Here is a 21,233-nt window from a genome sequence, read left to right as displayed (position 1 = left end):
ATTTCCTTTTCACTGCACAGTATTTCGTGTCAGTTGTTTCCAACCCAATAAAAGAGGTGGAGTTTTTTTAATTAATCACACCTGATTTTTCTGATTATTTTTCCTAATTTAAAATGAATATATTCCAGGCAGCAAGTTGTCTTCACGGTGTCAAGTTGAAAAGAAGATAGATTTCATTATCCCTAACAGGGTCTAAAACATGCAGTAAAATAGATACATGCACAGTGACTGGTGTTTCTCTCCGTGTTATGCCAGCTGCTGAGAAATCAAAGTGTGATCCCAGTCGTACGCTGGCATTAGCAGTTGCAAGCTCCATCCTGTTCAATGTGAATTAAGCCCACTGAGCTCCACAGAAGTTCTCCAACATACAGCAGGTGCGATTCAGATTTCATACCACTGAACACCGTCTTCTGATTGCACATAACAGTCAACACCTCTTGCAATTACCCGGTGATTTTGATTTTCCTTTTCCAACACATAACTATGCAGGGCTACAACTTCTTTTTTATGGAAGACCTTAATGATTGTAGCACGCTAGAAGTGAGAGTAACTCTATTAAAGTCAGCTGAAACACCAATTAGGCCAGCCAAAACTCTGCCTCTCTGTTTTTATTGGTAGAGCTGTGTCACAAAACAGATGGGTGTAGACAGTTTGCATTTATGGCCACGGCTGAGCTCATCACTGTAGTCCAGAAGATGTTAGCCAGTTCTCCATATCCAACTTATTTGCTGAGCAAACCTACATTATTTTTTTTTTTCTTGTTTACTGCTTCTTCTGTCAGCATCTTTCGGAACCATTTACGTTGCAAGCTCTGTGGCTGCAAGACTGATGTTATGGGAGATCATGTAGGGAAGACAGCATTATTTGCTTTATTTTTGTAGTAGTCCAACTCAGACAATAAGACAATCTATGAATATATTAACATTAACAGAAAAAAATTATCCTTAACTATTAAGGGGGGAAAAAAATAAAAAACTACCTCAGAAAGTTCAAACATCAGAAAACAAAATCTTAAAAGGCACCAGATTTCTTTTGCTTGCCCTCTCATGATTTGGGAAGTCTTGATTCATGCATGAATGCATGTAATAAGAGAAATCTTACCGCAAGCAGCTGTCTGCTATACAGAAAACTACACTGCTGCTGGCTGTCTACAGGTCTTCAGAGCTCATGACGAGAAAGTGTCAGTACTGAGGTGTAATTCAGACTATCCAAATGCAAATATCTAAAATAGGCCAGATGAATCACCTCCCAGGAAAGTTTCTCTCCCTTGACTGTAAAGAGAGTCTGCAGCAATTAGCCCAGCCACAGACATCTAAACTCTAGTTATCTGGAATAGATGAAATGAATCCCACCGCTGGTGTCAGCAAACTGAAAATGGCCTGTAATGAAACCAATTTGTTTTTTAACTGCTCAGCTATGATCTGAAAGTCTGGAGCGTCACTGACGCCAAAAAATTTAGTATTAGCAGGGTCGAGGTGGCCCCCAACCATGAGAGGGGACCCAGCCTTCCTGGCCTTCAGGGGGCTCGAGGGGGGCTCAGGCCTCCAGCAGAGCACCAGACGGACTCGTTACCTCCCCACACCATGAGACTGGACCTGTCAGCCGAGTGGGTGAGGCATTTATGACTGTATTTTTGTTCTATAATGCAACTAATTAATTGGCATCGTTTGGGGGAATAAAAGGGGGAATAAAAATTCCTTTGCTGCTCTCCCAGCTGTCCCTGTGAACACGGCGTTAGCTGGTCCCCAGCCTGCACACTGACACAGCTCCCCAGTTCCCTTCCTCTGCTCCATTTCCTTTTCAAATTGAAAACTATTAGGAGGCTTTAGGCAAATAATAGAAACCTAATGCAGGTGCCTGTTATAAATCGTTCACTAGTTACTTTTAACCTAATGTCTTCTCAAACATTACTTCTCGCAAGGCAGCGAGGGAAAAAAATGCTTCAAGAACTCTGACAATCAATGGGTCAGGAGTTAAGGTCACAATAATGTAGCCCATTTCTTCTTGTTTGTCAAATGACTTGAACACAGTGAGAACCCTGGGTCTTTAATCTGAGGTTGGCTTCCCTCAGTGAGAATGTGGATCTTGGCAAGAATAATCCTCCTCTAGGATCATATCCTGATGCACTCCCTGAAGCAGGGATTGTAGCACAGGGCCGATGGTGACAGGATTAGGTGACAGTGCTAGGATTTTGCCACACCCAACGCTTTCTTAGGCATAACTTGAAGATGTGCTCTGTCTAGGTCTGCCACGCGTTAGAGGTTAAATTAATCAGTGTTTAGGAGGCAGCTTGACTCTCGTAAACAGAAATCCCCTAAGAAATCTGAAGTATTCTGAAAGCAAAATAAAATACGAAGTAAATATTAACAACAAGTTAGTAATGACATTTTTATGTAACATAGAGAAATGCATAGAAGTGCCTATTAATTCTGAATCACTGCAGAAAGTATGTAGGCTCAAGAGCTGGAAATGATGCCTACAATGCCAATGTGTTCAGTTTGTGTTAAAAATTTGGCTGCATCAGCTGGGCATCATATACCTTATTCTCACAGACAAATTCCCCCTATGTTCATTGGAAGTAATAGCAAGCATTTGACAGGGGATAAACCTCCAACTCTATGTACACACTTGAGATAAGGGATGCAAGAGGACAATCTGTTAGCATATATGCCCACGAACACGTCAGGCTGTTGGACATATTTCTCATCATGCAGGGTACCCTCACATGCAGTGCTGAATGGTGGTATATTGGTCACAGATCACTTTCCCCATTTGGCTCCCCAGTGAGGTGTAAATATTTCAGAGCTAGTGCATAAGTCATTTACCCCTGTGTTTTGGAGAGCCTTAGTAGTGAGACGTAACTCTTGGGTATTTCTGAGCACGGAGGAACACAGATAATATTCTCTGTCATTGTAAATGGAAAATACATGGAGACTTTTAGTGTTTAATGCTCAGACCAGTTCTGCAAATTCTTGGAAACTGCTGCCTACAGCCCCAGGCACCATCAAAGTGATGCTGAGCAAACGTGCACCTTGCCAGGACTGGCTGACACCCCAGGCTGTGCCCACACACAGCTACCTGCTGGGCCCTGTGTCACTGAAAGCCAACATATGGAGCTAATGTCACCCTAAAACAAACATCCCAAGCAAACTTTGCTATCACGGTGTGTGTGGGCATTGTAATAGCAAACAACATCAGAGGCATTCATACCACAGCTGCATCAACAAGTACCGGGTGACTCCGTAAGGCTGTTTCATTTGTGAATAAATCTAAACCTCGCAGAAAACACTGAGCACGCTAATCACCTTGCACTCATGCTAGACGAGATAACTTATGGAAAAACAAATGTTTGAAATAATGAAAGTCATCCCACAGAGCACTGGACTGATGGGGGAGGTGGGGGGTAGGTGAGTAAAGTACCCCCCCAGATGGTGCAGAGCCCGGTGCATTGACTGCGAGGTGAAGGGGGAGAAGGGGAGGCACGTTAGGGGCATACTTCAGAAGGCGAAAGAAGCAGAAAGTCAGGATAAAAAGAGAAAGAAGCAGCTGGTGTCAGTGCCCTGAGGAGTATTGATTTGGTCTCCTCAGGTGCGGGATAGCAGAGGGAGGGCTCATGGGTTTCTGAATCAGGGAACTGCCTCTTGCTGGTTTACTTCTACTGTATGGGGGAAAATAAGATTCTATGGACATTTCTGAGTAAATAAAATAGCACCAAAAAATAGCCGAGTCTTGTCACGAACCCTCCAACCAAGGAAACCACTATGTATTGTTCAGAAAAGTGTAAGCCAGTCCTTGAGATGCAGAGCAGGACTCAGACACCTTTGTTGCAGGCAGTGCCTCATGAAATGCTTGGTATTAACCCATGCAAAGGACACAGCTAACTAGACTGACATCAATCTGATCTAAACCCATTATTTTTCTCATGAAGGCAGTGCCCCTAAAGCACCAAAGCAATTCTTATATACGAGAGTATAAATACCTTTCTTTGTATGGACGGAGCCATTTGTCCACCTCACCTTTTTATCAAGTAATAAAAGCAGGATTCTCTGGGTTTTCTAGACTGTGAGCTCTTCTAATAACGAGAGATGAAACTACAGACACAGGTATACCAGGACGTGCACTTTGTCACTAAGACCTAAAACAACTTCTGTCTGAGACTGCCATGACCAAGGCATCAGGTGTGATTAGCTGAATTTTTTCACACCACGTACACCTCACCCACAAATGTCACAATGCTGCCATGCCATGATACTACTGAACCTTTTGGACTACAATGTAGCTCTCATATTGGTATAGGCATGAGATAATTTTGGAGTCATCTCCTATTATATACATTAAGCATGGTAACCACTAGTACCAGTGCTGTGTTGAGATTGAGATGTATCATTAGTTCTATTTACAAACTGGGACATTATCAGCAACACCAGGCCTTTAAGTTTAAAATATTCGTTTCTTTGTTCTGCTGTTTTCTCAGATCAAACCTATGGGTCTTATGAGAGAACATGGCCCCAAGCATGGTGCTTCCTATGCAGAAAAGTCTCTGCTTTTTTTTTCTGCCACTCAATAGACTTCATCATTAGAAAAATAAAGATTGCTGACTCTATAAAATTATTCCTAAAGCTTTTTTACAGCTAAAATAAGATCACAGAAATAAGAACAAAGCAAGAGCGTGTATGGATTCAGTATTCATTCTCCAGTAAAATGTGTTGAAGTCAGAAGCATTTAGCCCGTGGTGCGATTTTTTTTTTACTCACTCTATGGTGAAAACTTTGAGGGCTTCATTTGTTTGCCTAAAGGCAGGCATCTGTTTCCACTGAGTCACTTCATGGATTTCCACATGAGACAACTGTGGAGGGCGCAAAACCGCCTGGACACCCCCTCCTCCCTGGAGCAGCAGCCAAAGATTAAGCAGGACACCAAGGGCATCTCAAGCGACTCTACATGGGTGCGCCCAACCTCCAGCAGCCGGATTTCCTCTTCTGTAAATGTGTTTGCCTACTCACAGTACTTATGTACAGTTGTCAAACACAGTCCGATGCTCTTAGACTGCTTTGTCGTGCCTAGAGGAAGCACCCATCTGCCAGAAAAATCCTTTTTTTTTTTTTTTCCAAGAGCTGCTCCTCTGTTCTTTCTTTTTCAGAGAGATGCATTCTGAAATGTGCTGTTCAGTAGGTAATTTTAGTTTGGGCTCAGTTCATTCTTAGCTATTCTTTCAAATTGTCTGCAGGGCTGAATGAGCTACGTTTCCAGTGAAACCCAGGTCCTGTTGAAGTCTGTGAGCACTTTGCCACTGACTCCAGAGAAATGAGGACTTAATCCTAGAAAGTGTCTATCTGAACCAAGAAAGGCATGTTTTTCAATTGCTATCACTGTTATCTGGAAAGCCAGTGGACAAATAAAGCTGGTCTCAGAGAGGAATGCTCCACCCCTGGGGCCACAGCAGAAGAGGCACTGAGGTAACTGCTCTTGGAGAAACAAGAAGGAGACTCTACTGAAAATCATATCTGTTTGTTCTCTGACATTTTAAAGAGCAGCTCCAGAAGTGTTACTTGCATTTTATTTAGCACTTCTAGTGCAACAGCAATGAAAACTAACATTACAGGGAGTGTGTGTTCCCACCAGAAAATGTCTTCAACAGCTCATAAAAACCTGGCCATTTATCAGCACTGCAGGAGATATTTATTACCTCTCTACAGCATATGCACTGCTATGATGTAGTTATTGATTTAACAAGTAAACATTGTGGCAAGGTTTTATTTTGGAATTAGCAGCAAGACTGAAATAGAGCCCTTATTATTCTAATAACACTGAGATGTGAGATTCCTGCATATTCCAAAGGCCATATCAGCACCTCCACAAGCATCCTGTTACGGCCATCTCAGCTGCCACACCAAAGTGTGGGCTTTGCGAACTTTAAAAATTATGATATCATACTCACCCCCAGGCAGTTTCACAACACTTTTGTTTTTCTTTCTGCAGGTTTGGACATCAGGCAAGCTCAGGTTATTGTGCTGTCATCGGGTACCAAATGTATAAATGGGGAATACATTAATGACAAAGGGCTTGCGGTCAACGACTGCCATGCAGAAATTGTTGCAAGAAGGGCATTTATTCACTTCCTTTACTCACAGCTGGAGCTACACTTAAGGTAAATGAATTTTGTTGATGCTTAGTGAATGTTATATGGCCTTCAGTGGAACAGATCCATCCTCCAGACATTGGAACTATTTGTTTCTTGATGGTGTTGTTTCTGAGTCTTTGGCTGATGAAGGACCAATATACTGTACAGTACAAAATGAGTGTTAGGTAGTCTGGAGTGTTGGGTCATGAGCTCCTTTACTTCAGCTGATTTTCTTTCAGTAGCTATTAGACATGACTCATAAAGTTTGGTTTTATGAAGCCTGATGATTTTGTACAAATCTTTACGTGCAGGCTTATTAACATCATTCACTAACCATAGACTGGAAGGGGGTCATTCTGCTCTCTGCAGACATTTTTCTGTCTTCCTTGCTGCTGCTGAAATACCTCAAGGAGGTGATTTACTGATCATTAATGCCTTCATTGACTCACTAGAGAACCAGTGAGTGTTAACAGTACAGTAAACTTGGTGCCAAAGTGCAAGATGCTATCACTCATTCCTTCTTTATGATGTTCTAAAATGTTATAGCATGTAGAGTTACTATGGAGGAATTATTGTTCCTGTCTTCAGTCAAACCCACCTTGTTACCATTTAAATGATTAATGGGTCATATACTGCCTGGAAGCTGGTAACCAGCAGGATACCACCAGGGTCTGTCCTGGTACCTCGCTAAAAATTTCCATCAGCAATCTGGAAAAGGCTATGGAGTGCTTGCTCATAAGCTTTGCAAATGACACCAGACTGTGGTGAGACCAGTTGACAAACTTGAGGGGCTGGTCTGCCATTCAGACAGGCTGGGGGAATGGGCCAGCAGGAACTTCAACATGAAATTCAATAAGGATAAACAAGAAGTTCTGCACTGAGAAGGAAAGAATGACCTGCAACAGCACAGTTTGGGGCAACTCTGCTGAACAGAGACGAGGGGCTGGCAGCCACCTGCACATCAGCCAGCAGCATGCCAGGCAGCAAAGAGAGTCAACAGCATGACAGGCTGTATGAAAGCTGAGGGATGTGATTACTCCTCTCCACTCAGCACTCATTAGACCACATCTACAACCAAGGTCAGTTTGGGGTCCCCCAGTACAGGAAAGGCATCTACCATCTGAAACAGGTTCAGCAGAGGCCACCTGCTGAAGGACACGAGCACTTGGCCTGTGTGGAGAGGCTGAGGGAACTGGGCCTGGTCAATGTGGAAACAAGATGGCTGACCCAGCAGAACCTATGGGAGGTCAGCAAAAAGGGGGAAAGGAGGTCTTGACTGTGGTGAAGATGACAAACAACAGGCATGCGATGGAACAAGAGAAGCTCAGGCTGGATATATAAGGACAAACTGTCCACAGGGGAATAGGCACACAGTAGAACAGGGCACCCAGCAGGGTTGTGCAGTCCCATCTTGGAGGTTTTCAGGACGCAACTGGATAAAGCTTTGTGCTACCTAGCTAGAGAGCTGAGACCTCTTTCAGTCTGAATCCTATAAATCCTATGATCCTATGAAATCCAAGCAGAAGTGAAGCTGAGGTGGCATTTATTTTTACAGAAGGAACCAAGGAAGCAAGGAAGGAAAGAAATCAAAAGCCCTTAGCTACAGACCGTTCTTCTGCCTTCCATTCTTCTTGGCATTTTCATGAAATTTTGTCTGAAGGCCATTAACCGTGGTGAAAAAACTCCCTTTGTCTTCAGAAGGTTTGCATCAGGTCACAGACACAAAGACTGTGTTCTTGTGAGCACCTATGATATTTTTGGCTCCAAAGCAATGCTAATAGAAATAGTGGTTATTTTCACTTCAGGCTGGGGTTGAAGACACGAGAGTATATTGAGTAGATGAGCTTGGCTGACAAAGGAGGACAAGAGCCTTGAAGGGTTTAATAAAAAACAATATTCTCTCTATTTCAATCTGAATTGCTTTCAAGTTTACATTAAATTATTATGTTTTCAGCAGTGTAGCAACCCTAGTACTTGCTTTGTGCTACAGTCTCTTGGGAAACAAGTGTTACCACTGTATCTTAAACTATTGTATTGATTCACTTCCCTAACATGTTCAGTCATATTATTATTTTATTTGGATCAATGTTAACAGTCTTTTGTTAAGAGAATCCTCAGCGCAGCACAAGCTTTGTTCACAATAACTTCAAATCACTCCCTGTTCAGCCAAGAGCAGACACCACTGCTTCCCTGACCAGCACATATAATAAAAATCTCAACCAAAAATTGTCAAGTCTAAGCACCTTTGAAAGACAGGGCTGAAGATACTGTCAAATCAGGTTTTGCTTTCTTAAAATCCATGTGGAAGCAAAACTGCGTGTTGTAATATATTTTCCAATTACATTACAGTATCTATTGCTGCATTCAGTTTTAGGCCATCGTCAGGAGCTTTGTCATGAAAGAGAATGGGGGTGTTTAAAATGAAATGAAAAATGCATTTACTGAATATTAAAGTCACATTTCCCCTTTTTTCTCTATAAAAGGAGAGAACTCCCACTGGCAGAGAAGCCACATTGTGCTGCTGCATAGCTAAAGATGAGTTTTTCAGGACATAGAAAGACAGCTTTTTTAGGACAGATATGTTAACTCAGCTCCACTGGGACTCCCTGTATACTAACTCCTCAGGCTTGGGGGAAACACAGACAGGATTTCTGTGTTGTTATGCACTTGCATTAACCTAACCCAAATTCAAGTCCTCTCCTGGAATCTGTTGTACAAAGTGGTATACAAACTGAGACCAGAAAGACAGTTCCCTAACCAAAACCATAATGAAAGCAAAGTACATGTCTCAGCTTAGATTTTCCATCCCTCCCTATGGAACAGAAAAGGTGGCTCTGTGGGACATAGTAAATAGTATTCCCTATTTTGTCATACGTCTTCCCACTGAGCCTATGTGCTCGAATTGATCTCCACAGCTGGATTTAAAACTTCAGGAATTTCCAGTAAAAGACTTATTTTTCAAAGTGATGTTCTCCTTGTAAAGGAACCACTTCTCCAGCATTTACAAATAGTGCCACTAACTTCAGAGAAAACAAAACTTCTGCTTCTCTTAATATAGCCTGGAAGCTTCAAAGAGCAGGGACAAGGAGGCTAGAGAGAGCGAGGGCCAGGATAGAGAATGAATGTCCAGGAGAGATGGATTCACTGAGCTGATTTTAGTTCTTGACACCTTGCTTGAGATGTCTACAAGTTAGTCAACTGTGAACTAGATACCCCAAGGCTCCTCTTATCATCAGTGAAGAGAGATGGGCCTCTCTGGAGTGTGATTCAGCAGACCTATTTAAAGTATCTATTGTAGGCGAGGTGAATTGCCATGTACTGGGGTAATTTTTTTCTACTGCTGTAAAGATAGTACAGGGTGACTGCTTCAGATATTTAAAATGTAGAATAATCCCATCCACAAGACAAAGTTGCAGCAATATGTAAATTACATTTTTTCCTTCTCTTCATATTGCTAAGTGGTAAAGGTGCAGCTTTCCTGAATTTTCTTGTGGAAGATAGCTCCAGAAGGGGAACTTTATCCTCTCTAAGAAGCAAGAGTGACAAACACTTCAAAGGGAAACTCTCTTTCAACAATTCGTTGTCAAGAGCTTGAGTTAAATAAAAGCTAAAAGCACAACTAAAACCTGACAGTTTCTAACCAGTCTGATTAAAACCCCTGCCCCTCCCAGATTTCATTTTTATGACAACCATAATCCTCAAGTTCTCAGGACTTTTACAAAAAAGATGAAAAGTAAGACGCAAGTTTTCTGATGTACAAAAGAAGGATGAGAAAGAACTTTTGAGAAGCTTTTTCTAAAATTCACCATCAAAAAGTACACAAATATCTTAGTCTGATTATCTTGCAATGATGGCAGTAAAATTCATGTTGACTTCAGTGGGATTATTTACATCAACAGGCGAATAGGGAAGAAAAAATAAATCCAAGTCTTCTTTTTTAAAGAAAACTAAAACTAATGGGCTATTCTTCAAATGAATCAGCACTGTAACAGTCTTACCACTGTAGTAGCCCTACTGGTACCAGAGGGTTGATTTTACCAGTAGTTCTTCAAGAGGTTTATATGAAAACCACTCTTGATTTTATACGTAAAAAGTAAGGAACAGTCTTCATCCAGTACAGTCAATTTTTTTTTTCTAGGAAATGCCAGCTATTTGTTGTACATCTACTATTTCTTATTTTTGTCCTACTAGCCTCTCAATGGACACAGCCTTTTTAAGCCTGCTCTTAATTTCTCTAGGATGCTGTGCTCTATGCCAGGCAATGCACATAGCACTAGAAACTCCCCGTACCAACATTTATATACTAAAAATAGCTCCTCTGCTCCTCTTTTAGAGAGTAAGGCCTTGCTTCAGCAAAACACTTCACATAGATTAAACCGTTAGTACATGCTGAAATCTTCTTGAAGTCAGCTCAAAACATATGCATGAATATTAAATAATGAACTTAAGCGCAAGATTAAAATTAGCACTTTCTTAAGCATTTCTCTTGAATGAGCCTCAAATTCTGACTCTGCTGCAGTAATTCACAACAGGCAAAGATTTAGGGACAAATTCTGCTCTTTTAGCCACTGTCCACATGTGGAAGTGACACACTAATGCCACTCACAGAATGAATGACATTGTGGGCTCACTATGGGCTTCTGTCTTCATTGCTTCATGCAGGTGTGCATGGCCGTACAGCGTGGCTTGGCAACGTCCTTCCACCTCAGACTCATTTCCCCGCTCACAAGGGTGAGAAGTGACGTTGCAGAAGTGCCTCTAGTGCTCCACACAGCCCACTTTTACCAGGTCCCCGCATCCCCTGGGGTCTGAAGCCTTGTGGGGTCCCCAAGTCTCCCACAGACAAGAATCCCTGCAAAGCCACTGTAGTAATTACATGCAAAACTCATTTATAACAATATCCTCAGAGTTTTGTTACTAAACCCATTCAGCCACTGCGCAGGGATGAATCTCTCCTTTCAGCTCAACCGTTCAACCCCCAGAAAACCACCCCAGCGGCAGGTCAAGAGCGTATGTGGTACGGAGGAGCTCATCCCCCCTGGAGGAAGAGCCAAGCTGCCTTGCCCTCCAGCTGCCTGTGTTTAGAGCAGCTGTCCATTGCCCAACCCATCAGCCACACTGGCCACAGACCCTTCGAGGTAGGAGGGAGAGAGCAAGGTTAAAAAACAGCCACAGGATGGGTGCCGATTGCTGTGAACTCCTGTAACCCAGCCCAAAACATGACTGCTCCATCCCTACATAGCAACTGTTTCCAAGTCGTAGAAGCTGCCCCCCACACTAATACGGTTTAACATACTAATAGCAGGTGCCAGGACTGCACAGCTTTGTATTCTCCCATCTGATTTTGCAGTGAATTATTTAAAACCAACTGCACTCGCTCTGAAGTCCAAGCAGCAGGACTTACGGGTATTTTATTATTTCAGAGGCTTGCATCAGGGCGATAATATAATTAGTGTGGTTGGGAAATTCCACCGCAGCCTGCAGAAGAAGGAAGGAGCCGGCACGGCTCCGTGCCCCTGGCAGGCAAGGTAATGTGCCTGTAAATTCCTCCTGACAGCAAACGCATCCCGGCATCAAAAAATGACAAAACACCCAAAGCACGGAAGAGTGACAGCCAAACAGCTTCAATAGCACAGAGGCTGCTCTGGGAGAAAACAGGCAGAGGCAGCTTGGATGAAATCCAAGGACTTGCTCTGAGGCTGGGTAAAAAGCACCCCTGTTTGCTCTAACGGGAGGCAGAGAGACCAGCAGAAATTGCATCGGTTAATGGTCTGTCCTAGGGTGAATTAAATGGGTAGGACTCTGGCTTTATTAGGAGCCTCTTAGGGAAACCATCACCTGCAAACGCAGTTCTGCTCAGAGACATTCCTACAAAAAGACCCTCGAGTTTTTGAGGGAAGGACCAGGGCATCCGAGGGAAAGAAGTCTTTCATTAGAATTTCACTGATCACATTTTCACCTTCAAAGTGATAATCGTTGCCCAAATGTACATGTCAGAGGCAGCTGTCTGTCAGAGAAATCACCCATGTCTTCACAAATGTAAATCATCTGAGAAACCGCCACAGCATAGCCCTAATGTGAGCTATTGCTGCAAACTGCAGGACGGGGAGGGTTTGGCCTCCCGGGCAGCTGTTGCTAATGGAATATGAGCTCTGTGTCCCCATCTAGCTGCTGAACCACTTCGCAGATAAAAGCTTCATCTTAATAAGTATCTTTTTCATCTCAGCTGAGAAAAGCCTGCAGAAGTCCTGTCTGCGCTTTTCAGGACGGCTTCCGATTTCCAGAAACACCAAGAGACCATGGAGATGCTACTGGCTTAGATGGGGTGCTCATGGGTGGCTCTGGTTGAAAGGGGAGGAAAAGCAGTGCCCAGGGATTGGGAGGGTTGGCAGGGATCAGAAACTCTGGGTGCTTCGTTAGAGAGCTTTTCCAGTGGAGCATAGAAACACACATCTCAGTTATGGTCATGTTAACGGGATTTAAACACATGGCTAGGCACACTGATAAGCAGGTCTGATTTGCCTAAGAAAACTTTACCTTTCTTTATGTGCCAGAACCTCTTTAAAATCAATGTGTTTATGTATCCGTGCTTGTGAGGAAGAGAGCTACCCTTCAAAAATCCACATGCTTTGTCATTAGAATATATTCCAGGTAAGCAAGCCAAAAGCATGTTGACAGTTTTGACCCCCTTCAAACATTTCTTCACTTGGAGAAGCTTATTGCTTTTCTCTTCTTGTCACCAGGCAAAATATATGATGCCAGGTGCTAATAAAAACAAACAAACAGAGGGAGAAAAGCACAGAGAGAGAGCAGAAATGTTTCTGATTTGGCGTGTAACAAATGACCTGGAACCTCTTTTGTGATCATAGCAAACGGCGAGAAGACTGGGAGCGATCAATCTTTGTGCGATTAAAAGAGGGAGGCTACAGGCTGCAGGAGAACATCCTGTTCCATCTGTACGTGAGCACTTCGCCCTGCGGGGACGCACGCCTCAACTCCCCCTATGAAATCACAACCGACTGTAAGAAAAAAATTCTCTCTCATTTTTCCCCTTTGTGTGTTTTTTTGTTTGTTTGTTTGTTTGTTTTAAGACCAAACCTTTCTTTGTTCGTTTGCTTGCAGAAAATGTGTTTTGGTCGACAGCAGGGCTGTGTGGCATGTGTGTGGCGGTGGGGCTGGTGCTCCGTCCTGCATGTTGGGAGGGAAGGTGTAGGGGGAAAATCAGAGCTGGGCAGAACTGGAACTGCTCTGCCTACCTGAGGCTCCATGGCTCTGCTGGGCAATACCCTGGAGCCTGCACTTCATGCTGGGAAATGCAACCCCAGCGTTAAAAAATGCCTTGGGAAGGGTCCTCACGATCAAACAGATTCTTGGCTGGACTAGAGGATCAGGTATCCAGCTGGGGCTGCATGCACTTTTATCAAGGCTTAGGCAGTGTGGATGGGTTGAGGGGCTGTGTTTATGCCAGACCTGAGCTGTCCAAGCTGCAGTGGCTGGAGTGTGAGGTAGATCAATTATATGAGATAAGGCACCTGTAGTGCTGGTCGAAGGTCAGGTTCATTCCAAACACCACCTGCTCTTGCAGCAAACACTGTCAAGACCCTTCTGGGAAGAATCCTTCACAGACCATCCTGCCTGGGTCAGACCAGCTACGTGGTCATTGCGTGGCAGAGGAACTAGATAGAGACCAGCAGGCCAGCCTTGGAGACCCTGGGCCCATATCTGTGATACTTAAACAGGCACATGACATTACAAGGAGCTGTCCTCTAGAGGTGATCCCGCAACTGAGGTAAACAAATCAGACCTTGAGGTAATGTGGATGCCACCAAGAGACCTGCAGAGCTTGTTGGCCGTGAAGGGACAACCGATCTTCTCCACACGTCCCAGTGATCTCATGATGTCAGCCCCCCACAGACGTGCACATCGCTGTCATTGCCCCACCAGCGAGGAGGCATGTCCCTGCTGCAAACCCACGGCACCACCTTTACCTCTGCCTGGCCTCAGGGCCTGGTCCCACCAAGGGACAGTGGACTCATGAGATCTGTGTCTTGTTATCACAAGTCTCTGTCACTCCATGATCTAGTGCATGCTGCACGAGGTGCACACTTATTGCTGTCCCTAGGCACTGTTTCCAATACTTGCATTTTACAGTGGCATAATGCTCATAGTCCTCATTGCTAAATGTACATATAATGAGAAACAGTCCTTGCCCTGACTACCTTGAATGTGAAGCAGGCAAGACAGAAGAACGGATGGAGGGGAAAGCGTAGACACAGGAATGTAAAATTAATCATCCAAGGTCACACAATGACCTAACTTCCTCACAGGCAAATTCATCAGATGGTGGTTTCGTTCCCGGTTCTTATTTGTATGAGTTATTTATTAACGATTAAGTATTATTCTCCTCAGACTGGAATCTTTTTGTCATGTGTGAAACGGCAGCTTGCTGGGGCGAGAAAAGAGAATGCACCTATTCAGAAAGAAAATACTCTTCCTTTCCAGACATGATTTCTACATTCTATCAGCAGGGCATATAAAATAAAGAAAAGCAAGGAAATTTTTAAAAGGCAAGCAGCAAATAGACAAATTCATGGTGAGGTAGCAAAATGAGGATACACAGGCACCACCTTATAAATAAAACTGAAAACAAAAGCAAGTACCTATGAATACCAAAAATGAGAGGCGATTTTGGCCTCGCACTTTTTGTGCATATTAAAAGATATCAGAAAAGATTTATTTTTGGTTAAATGCCCTCATGTTTTCCAGAAGGCAGGCTTCCTGGGGCTCTCCATTCTCAACACCAGAATCGGAAGCACCGAAATTAGTTATTATTTTTAAAATGAGGTCCATTCTCGAGAACGATCGCAGACTATCCGGGACTGGATGCAGCTCTCGCATGCACAAGGAAGCAGGCACTTCAGGCCCCGCTTGGCTCATGGACTGCCTCAACAAACATATAAATCTGCCAGCTAATGAGGGAATGCTTCTTTAGATAACGGCGTGCAGGAAGCTGCATTAGAGATATAGTTTCATGCAACACCTGGCATTCACAGGGTGAGCTTGTAGGGGCCACAAAAATACTTTTCATGATGGTTATTATACCAGTTGTTGCCCTGATGCAGAAGCTGAGGCACAAAGGGCTGTGTGGCTTACCAAAGGTTACAGAGTGATTCAATAACAGGACTTGAAGGGGCACCACATCTGGTTTGTATTTCACTGCTATAAGCAGCTCCCTCTACCTTTGTCCCATGCTCTTAAGAGAATTTAGCTCTGTATAAAAAGCAATGTTGCCAAAAGCTGTCCTTCAGTGAGATAAGCATTTCCTTTTAGCTCACATTATCCCAGAGACATCTGGAAAGATAAGTATTTTATAATGTTTATCATTCAGATCTTCTCTCTCTCTCCCTCTCTCCGTCTCTTTTTTAACTACAGAAATAACCTTTCTTTCATCCAGTAATGACAAGGAACTCCAGATGAATGCTGTTTCGTTTCTTAAACAACAAAGAGGCTTCTCCTAGAGCTAGCACAAGCCATCAAACGTTACTGATTATTCTCTAAAGATGCATTAACATTTAAAAACAGTGTCTCGCCATGTGGTTTCTGTTTTTGCAAAGGAGTATGATAAGCCTTTATCAATATAGGGAGTGAGTAAAATCCACTTCTCAAATCTCCTTCCAAAAATTTCCTATTATCCACCGTGTCTTCCCAGCACCCTCAGGGAGGCCTCACATTTTCTTCTTATGCGCTTTGTTCTGGTAAGGGAGGAGATAAGCTAACATGCACTTGAAACCTAGTTTATTTCTTGCTGGATAGTGCTGGGTACCAAGTCAGTGGCATGTGTGAAAATCTGACCTTACCATGGTTCCTGGGAATGGCTGCAATGCAGAGCAGGAGAGGTCAGGGAGTCCACACCCATGCTAGCTTCACTCAGAAAAATAAGAGATTAGGGCCAAAGAGAGCAAATCGTGCATTGATTTGCAATGATGCCCTTCATGGGTCTGAGGGGAGCCAACTTGTTTGTTGATGTATCCCAAGCCAGCTCTAACAGAGGCAAAATCCAGCTGGTACAGGGCTGCTGTGAGCATGGAGTGAAGTTTTCTAACTCTTTTTGCTGGCTGTAGGTCACGCAGCTGGAAGAGTTTCTGAGGGGATTCAAGAAAATTTGAAGCTTTGGAAGAGGCTGGTACAATCCAAGAGTAGGGGAGGAGGCTCAGAGGAGAGGTGCAGGGGCGGGAGAGAGCAGGGGGAGAGACCAGCCAGGTTCGATGGTATCGCAGGAATAGAGAGGCTGGGAAATACCAGAGGGGTTTCAGGCTGTTGTGAGAGTTTGTATGGATTTATCCTGGCTCCTTCTCCTCAGCCAGTCTCCATCCCAAGACTCTCTTCCCTTCCTCATTTTCCAACCACAAGGCTGTAGCCCAGCTATATCATGAAGCAGCAAGTTCTCAGTGCCCTCACCGCTCTCTAATTACTCCTTCACACACATCTGCCCTGCTTCAGTTCGGTGCTCTAGGTCAGCTCGTCTCCTTCTCCAGTACTTTTTTCTTTTGTGTACATCTGAGCAAGGTATGCCTGTATTTCTGCCTTCTGCCAGCAGTACCGCAGCACAAAGTTAACATTGATTTCCTGGAGGTTTGAAGGAGGCTGGTATTTCCCATTACATATCACACACTCCATCTCCTGAGCTGGAGCTGCAGCCATGGGGACAGCTAGCCCTACAGTAACTGTTGCATATTTTACACCTTTTCCTGAATCTAGGGCAAACCATAGAACAATCAAGCCCTTGATTTGCTGAAGTACCTTTCCAGCTAATTTAGGGCTTCTTGACTCGCTGGCTTCTTTTTTTTATTATTTAAGAACCTCTTGAAAAGCAAAATGAATTGCTTAAAAATTGAGCTAATAAATCCTCCACTTCCCCACTACTCCTTCCCTGGCAGGATTTTACCTCTTTGTCCATCTTTCTCCTCGAGATGCACTCTCTTTTTTTTTCACTACATGGACTGCGAAAGAGACAAACAGAATCTGCCCCAGGGCTTGTCTCCATTCTTGTCCCCTGGGCTGCTTTTCTATCTCTTGCTAACATGCTGTATTGCCTTGTACCATTGACTCCTTGATAGCCCAGCTCCCACTTTATCCCACGCTCCCTTTAGGTCTGAAACACACCATTGCGTCTGCTCCACATGGGGTCTTCCTCCTGCTTGTCTATTAACCTACAGCTGTGCTGAAGCTCTCATGCACACACATTCAGCAGCGCTCTCATCTAAACAGGATCCACTTGCGACCACGTGAGCTGGATCATTGCCTTAGTAGGTGATGTGTTGGGGAGAAGATGTGCACTGGAGTTTTCCCAGAAGCTGGGGAGCTGAGGAGTACCCTGAAAGACAAGTTTGCCCTCTCTAATTCAAGCATGCTTTCCCTGTACAAACCTGTGCTTTCCGTGCTTGTGGCTCTGGCTTCTGGATTTTACATCCCATGCTCAGACAAGATGGTCTCTGTTAACCCCTAGAGATGGGGTTGCCTTGAAGGGTTGCTCTGCTCACACCAGAGAATCAGCCCTGTGTTCAGATGGGGCTGACCCAGACTGCAGCAGCATAAGATACCCAAACCAGATTATCTGAAAGTCCTGTCCTGGGCAAAGTGGCTGAAGAGGGCCAGATTCAAACAGAAGCTAAGGAACCTGTCCATCTGCAAGAGAGGGACATAAATGACCTGCAGCTGTCAGGAGACTCTCAGCCCCATAGCTCTGCATTCAGGGTCCTGCAGGCAGGTAGCAGGGTGCAAATACAGTGAAGATGTTTATGACAGACACCTCCTGGGCTAGAATCACACCCAACTGCATTGGTTTGGGGGGACGTTACTGAAAGTGCAAGGGGAGAAATCTCTGCCTTCCTTCTGCCAGTCCCACATTTTGTTTAAATGGAAAAAAATCTGTTCTTGTGAGTAGATACTGAGGAGGAAAAGGCATTTCAAGAACCATCTAAACAACTCAGTGACCTGAACAGAAATCAAGTATCTGTAGCTATCACAGGTTCTAACAGATTGATATATACCCCTGTTAGGAAAATCAGGAGTAGCTATCTGTCATCACTGGGGCCTGGACACTATTTATTTCCATTGTACAAGTTCTCCCAGGTATCATTTTGTTCCATTGTGACTGCTGGCCTGCTGCAGCTTGGGAATCTACTGTGGAAATTCGTAGTTATTCAGTGCGTGAAGCAGCTTCCTCCTAGGTTGTAAAGTTGATTTTACGCTGATGAATGACCTGTCTGTGGAACTGGGATGAAGGTGCATTATTTTCCTATTTTTCATATGACTGAGCAGAATAATACCTTGGGGGACCTCAGGAAAAAAAAAATTATCATAGAGAACCATGCCCAGAAGTAACATGAATGAAAAAAAAAAAAATTGCACACAGCACTGTAGGCTGTAACACTGAACACTGCCTCAAGAGAAATAATCCCAGCACTGGATGAATTTTTGTAGTCAGCCCAGATTGCTTTGTCATTTACAGGATACTGCAGAAATGGCAGACACAGCATGAGGCTGTTGAATTGTTTCAGGGGCTCGGGAACTGGTTAGTAAAGAAGTTGAGGTGAAATTCTCCTTTCGCTTCATTAGGGCTAGATTGGGATGGTCCAAACAGTTTGGGTTTGGGGTCTGAGCACAGCACCATTTGTCAGCCTCCTATGAGATCAAGTCCTATTGAAGCAATGGCCCCTTCCTGCACACCACCAGCACAGCCTCAATTTGCCAAAATAAGCACAGAGGAAATGCAAAGACTTTCTACAGGTAGCTAGAAGCTGGCCTGCTGAGGAACTTATGTCCCTGCTCAGGTCTGGGAGCAACCCATCAGCTTTAAATGCGATTGCCCTTTTCTCTAACTCGGTCCTCCCACACTGTTGAAATGCTGTTCCAGAGCGTGGCTGTTTTCATTCAGGTTAACTACATATGGAGAGTGTAGACTCAGCACACTCACCTCTGGCTAGTGCTCTCCAGCACGTGCACGTCACTCGTGGTGTGGAGGTGGTGCTGCTTGGAGCCAGCTCAAGGATTTCTCCCCGACATCCAGCATAAGTTTGTTCTGGGACCGTGAGGAAAACTTCTGGAAAAGGTGGGCAAAGGGATTTGAGGAGAAGGCAGCGTGGTGGCGAGGGAGCAGTGGGACCCTGGACAGGAGGGCCATGGTGAGGATGGGAAGCCTGAGGGGGTTGGTAATGGCCAGCTTTGCTGGCTGGTGGGTGACAGACAGCAAGATCAGGCCTGCGAGGAGTGGGGAGGGCTCTACAGAGCTTTGGGATGAGCTGAGCTCCTCTTCCTCTTCCAACACATGCCACCCACCCCACACGAGGCCTGCGGGCAGTGCTGTGATTCACCTCCAGTGCTGCAAGAAGCTCTTCCTCCCCCAGCATCTGACTGCTGAAAATCCCATCGGTTTTGGTAATCCGAAGGACATGTCTGTTGTCCTAAAGAGCCTGCCGTACTGGTTGTTTTGCCAGTGCCTAAATTCGTCTCTAATCCCTGAACCTAGCAGGGAAACAAGTGATCCCGTGGCTTAGAAAGGCTGAGGACAGAGTGAGGTGAGGCTGTGAAAGCACAGGTGGGTTTGGTGTTGGTGTTATCATGCCCAGAATGGGCCTTTGAAAGAGGTTTTGCTACACTGGAAAAAGATTTTGGTACCAATTAATCATCTTTTCAAAGTTTGCTGTTGCTTCGTATTTTATTATTAATCTCTGTCAGGCCAGGTAGTTAGGCATTTTAGTGATGTTTTGCTAAAGCTGACAGGAGAATAACGACTATGTGGACAACTTTCAGGTCTCAAAGTACTGACTGGCTGGAGACGAATCAAAACCTTCTGGGCAAATTTTTGAAGTAAAGTAACTGTGTGAAAATGGGATCTCATCCCTTATTTTTCATGTCTCCTGGTTATCAGCAGACTAGCCAGAGGTAGGAAAAAAAAAAAAAAAAAAAACCACCACTTTCTTCCATGCCTAGTTCAGGGTGGGTTTTTCATTCAAGAGCACTTAGGCTCAAAGAGAAACTTGAAGCTGTATCTCCCAAGTCCTAGATCAGGGCTCCAGTAAAATGACACTCAGCTGAGCTAGCAGGTCTCCTCTTTTCAGTTTCTGTTATAAAACTTTGTCAAAACTGATACATTATGAGAAAACTCTTTGGCTTTGACAATGCATTGAAAATATCCCAATTTACTCTCCTTGTAATATTCTTGGCTGCTTTGGCTTATTTGGGTTCTGTTGTTTCAGGGGGAGTTTTAAAGTAGAAAAAAAGATTTTGTAGAAGGATATGTCTGTGTAGTGTGTGTCTATCTTGGAAAAGAGAAAGAAGAGGCTGGAAACTATGGAGAGCTCAAAGCCAGCATTGGGCACAGCATTGAAAAGCTTTCATGTAAAGCAAAATGTGTTTGTTAGGATTCGGGAAAACAGGTTTCCACAGCTATAATCAGATCCTAATTTTAACAGAATGTTTGAATCACCAAAGAGAATTGCACTGTATTTATTGATTTTTCTTTTGTTGTTGGGTTTTGCTGCTGTGTAAAACATTGCATTCGGACGCAATGTTCAGATGTCATAAAAAGGCTACGTTACTCAGCAAAAGGTCATGGCTGAGAGGCTTTCAGAATAACAGTAGAAATTTTCACCCAGACAAGCTGCTTATCCCAGAATTTGTCCATGGTTCCAAGGTTCTCTGAGATTTCTGCAGAATGGCCCAAAAGACCACATGTTCCAGGACACTGCTGCTCCAGTTCCACCCCCAACATCCAACAGCCCGCTGGAGTTTGGAGACTGAGATACACATCTAACCGTGGCATGTATTTTGGGTAGAAAAGATCAAACTGTAACTGGAAGAAATTCCTGTGGTAAAAAGTGCACCCACTCAGATCTAATTCGGTCCAATTTACTCTTCCACTGAGAAGGAGCCACAGGTAAAGTTCATGAGCTGAGTTTTATAAAGCTTGTCAGGCACCTCCAGGTCCAGCTGAGATCTGTAGGGCTTTTCAAAGTCCTTAGACTCCTGGGGAGTTTCCTGGAGTCTTCTGAAGAGAGAAATCTGGAGACAGCTATGTAAGAGTGACAAACACAACTAAATCTTAACTATG

The 21,233-nt window shown here is 44.0% G+C and overlaps 1 protein-coding gene across 2 annotated transcripts in view; it reads left to right on the top strand.

Annotated features, from left to right (window-relative positions):
- Window positions 1–21,233, top strand: part of ADARB2 (adenosine deaminase RNA specific B2 (inactive)) — a 313,325-nt gene that overhangs the window by 261,541 nt on the left and 30,551 nt on the right. For both annotated transcript variants that reach the window (XM_048047579.2, XM_013185763.3), the window contains 2 exons: window positions 5,980–6,148; window positions 12,991–13,142. In XM_048047579.2, the coding sequence (XP_047903536.1) occupies window positions 5,980–6,148; window positions 12,991–13,142 (321 nt within the window). The remainder of the gene's footprint in view (window positions 1–5,979; window positions 6,149–12,990; window positions 13,143–21,233) is intronic.

Source organism: Anser cygnoides, chromosome 2, assembly GCF_040182565.1.
Source record: "Anser cygnoides isolate HZ-2024a breed goose chromosome 2, Taihu_goose_T2T_genome, whole genome shotgun sequence".
Classification (NCBI taxonomy): Eukaryota; Metazoa; Chordata; class Aves; order Anseriformes; family Anatidae; genus Anser; species Anser cygnoides.
Note: the sequence above shows the minus strand (reverse complement) of the source record. Positions and strands in the feature narration are given on the sequence as shown.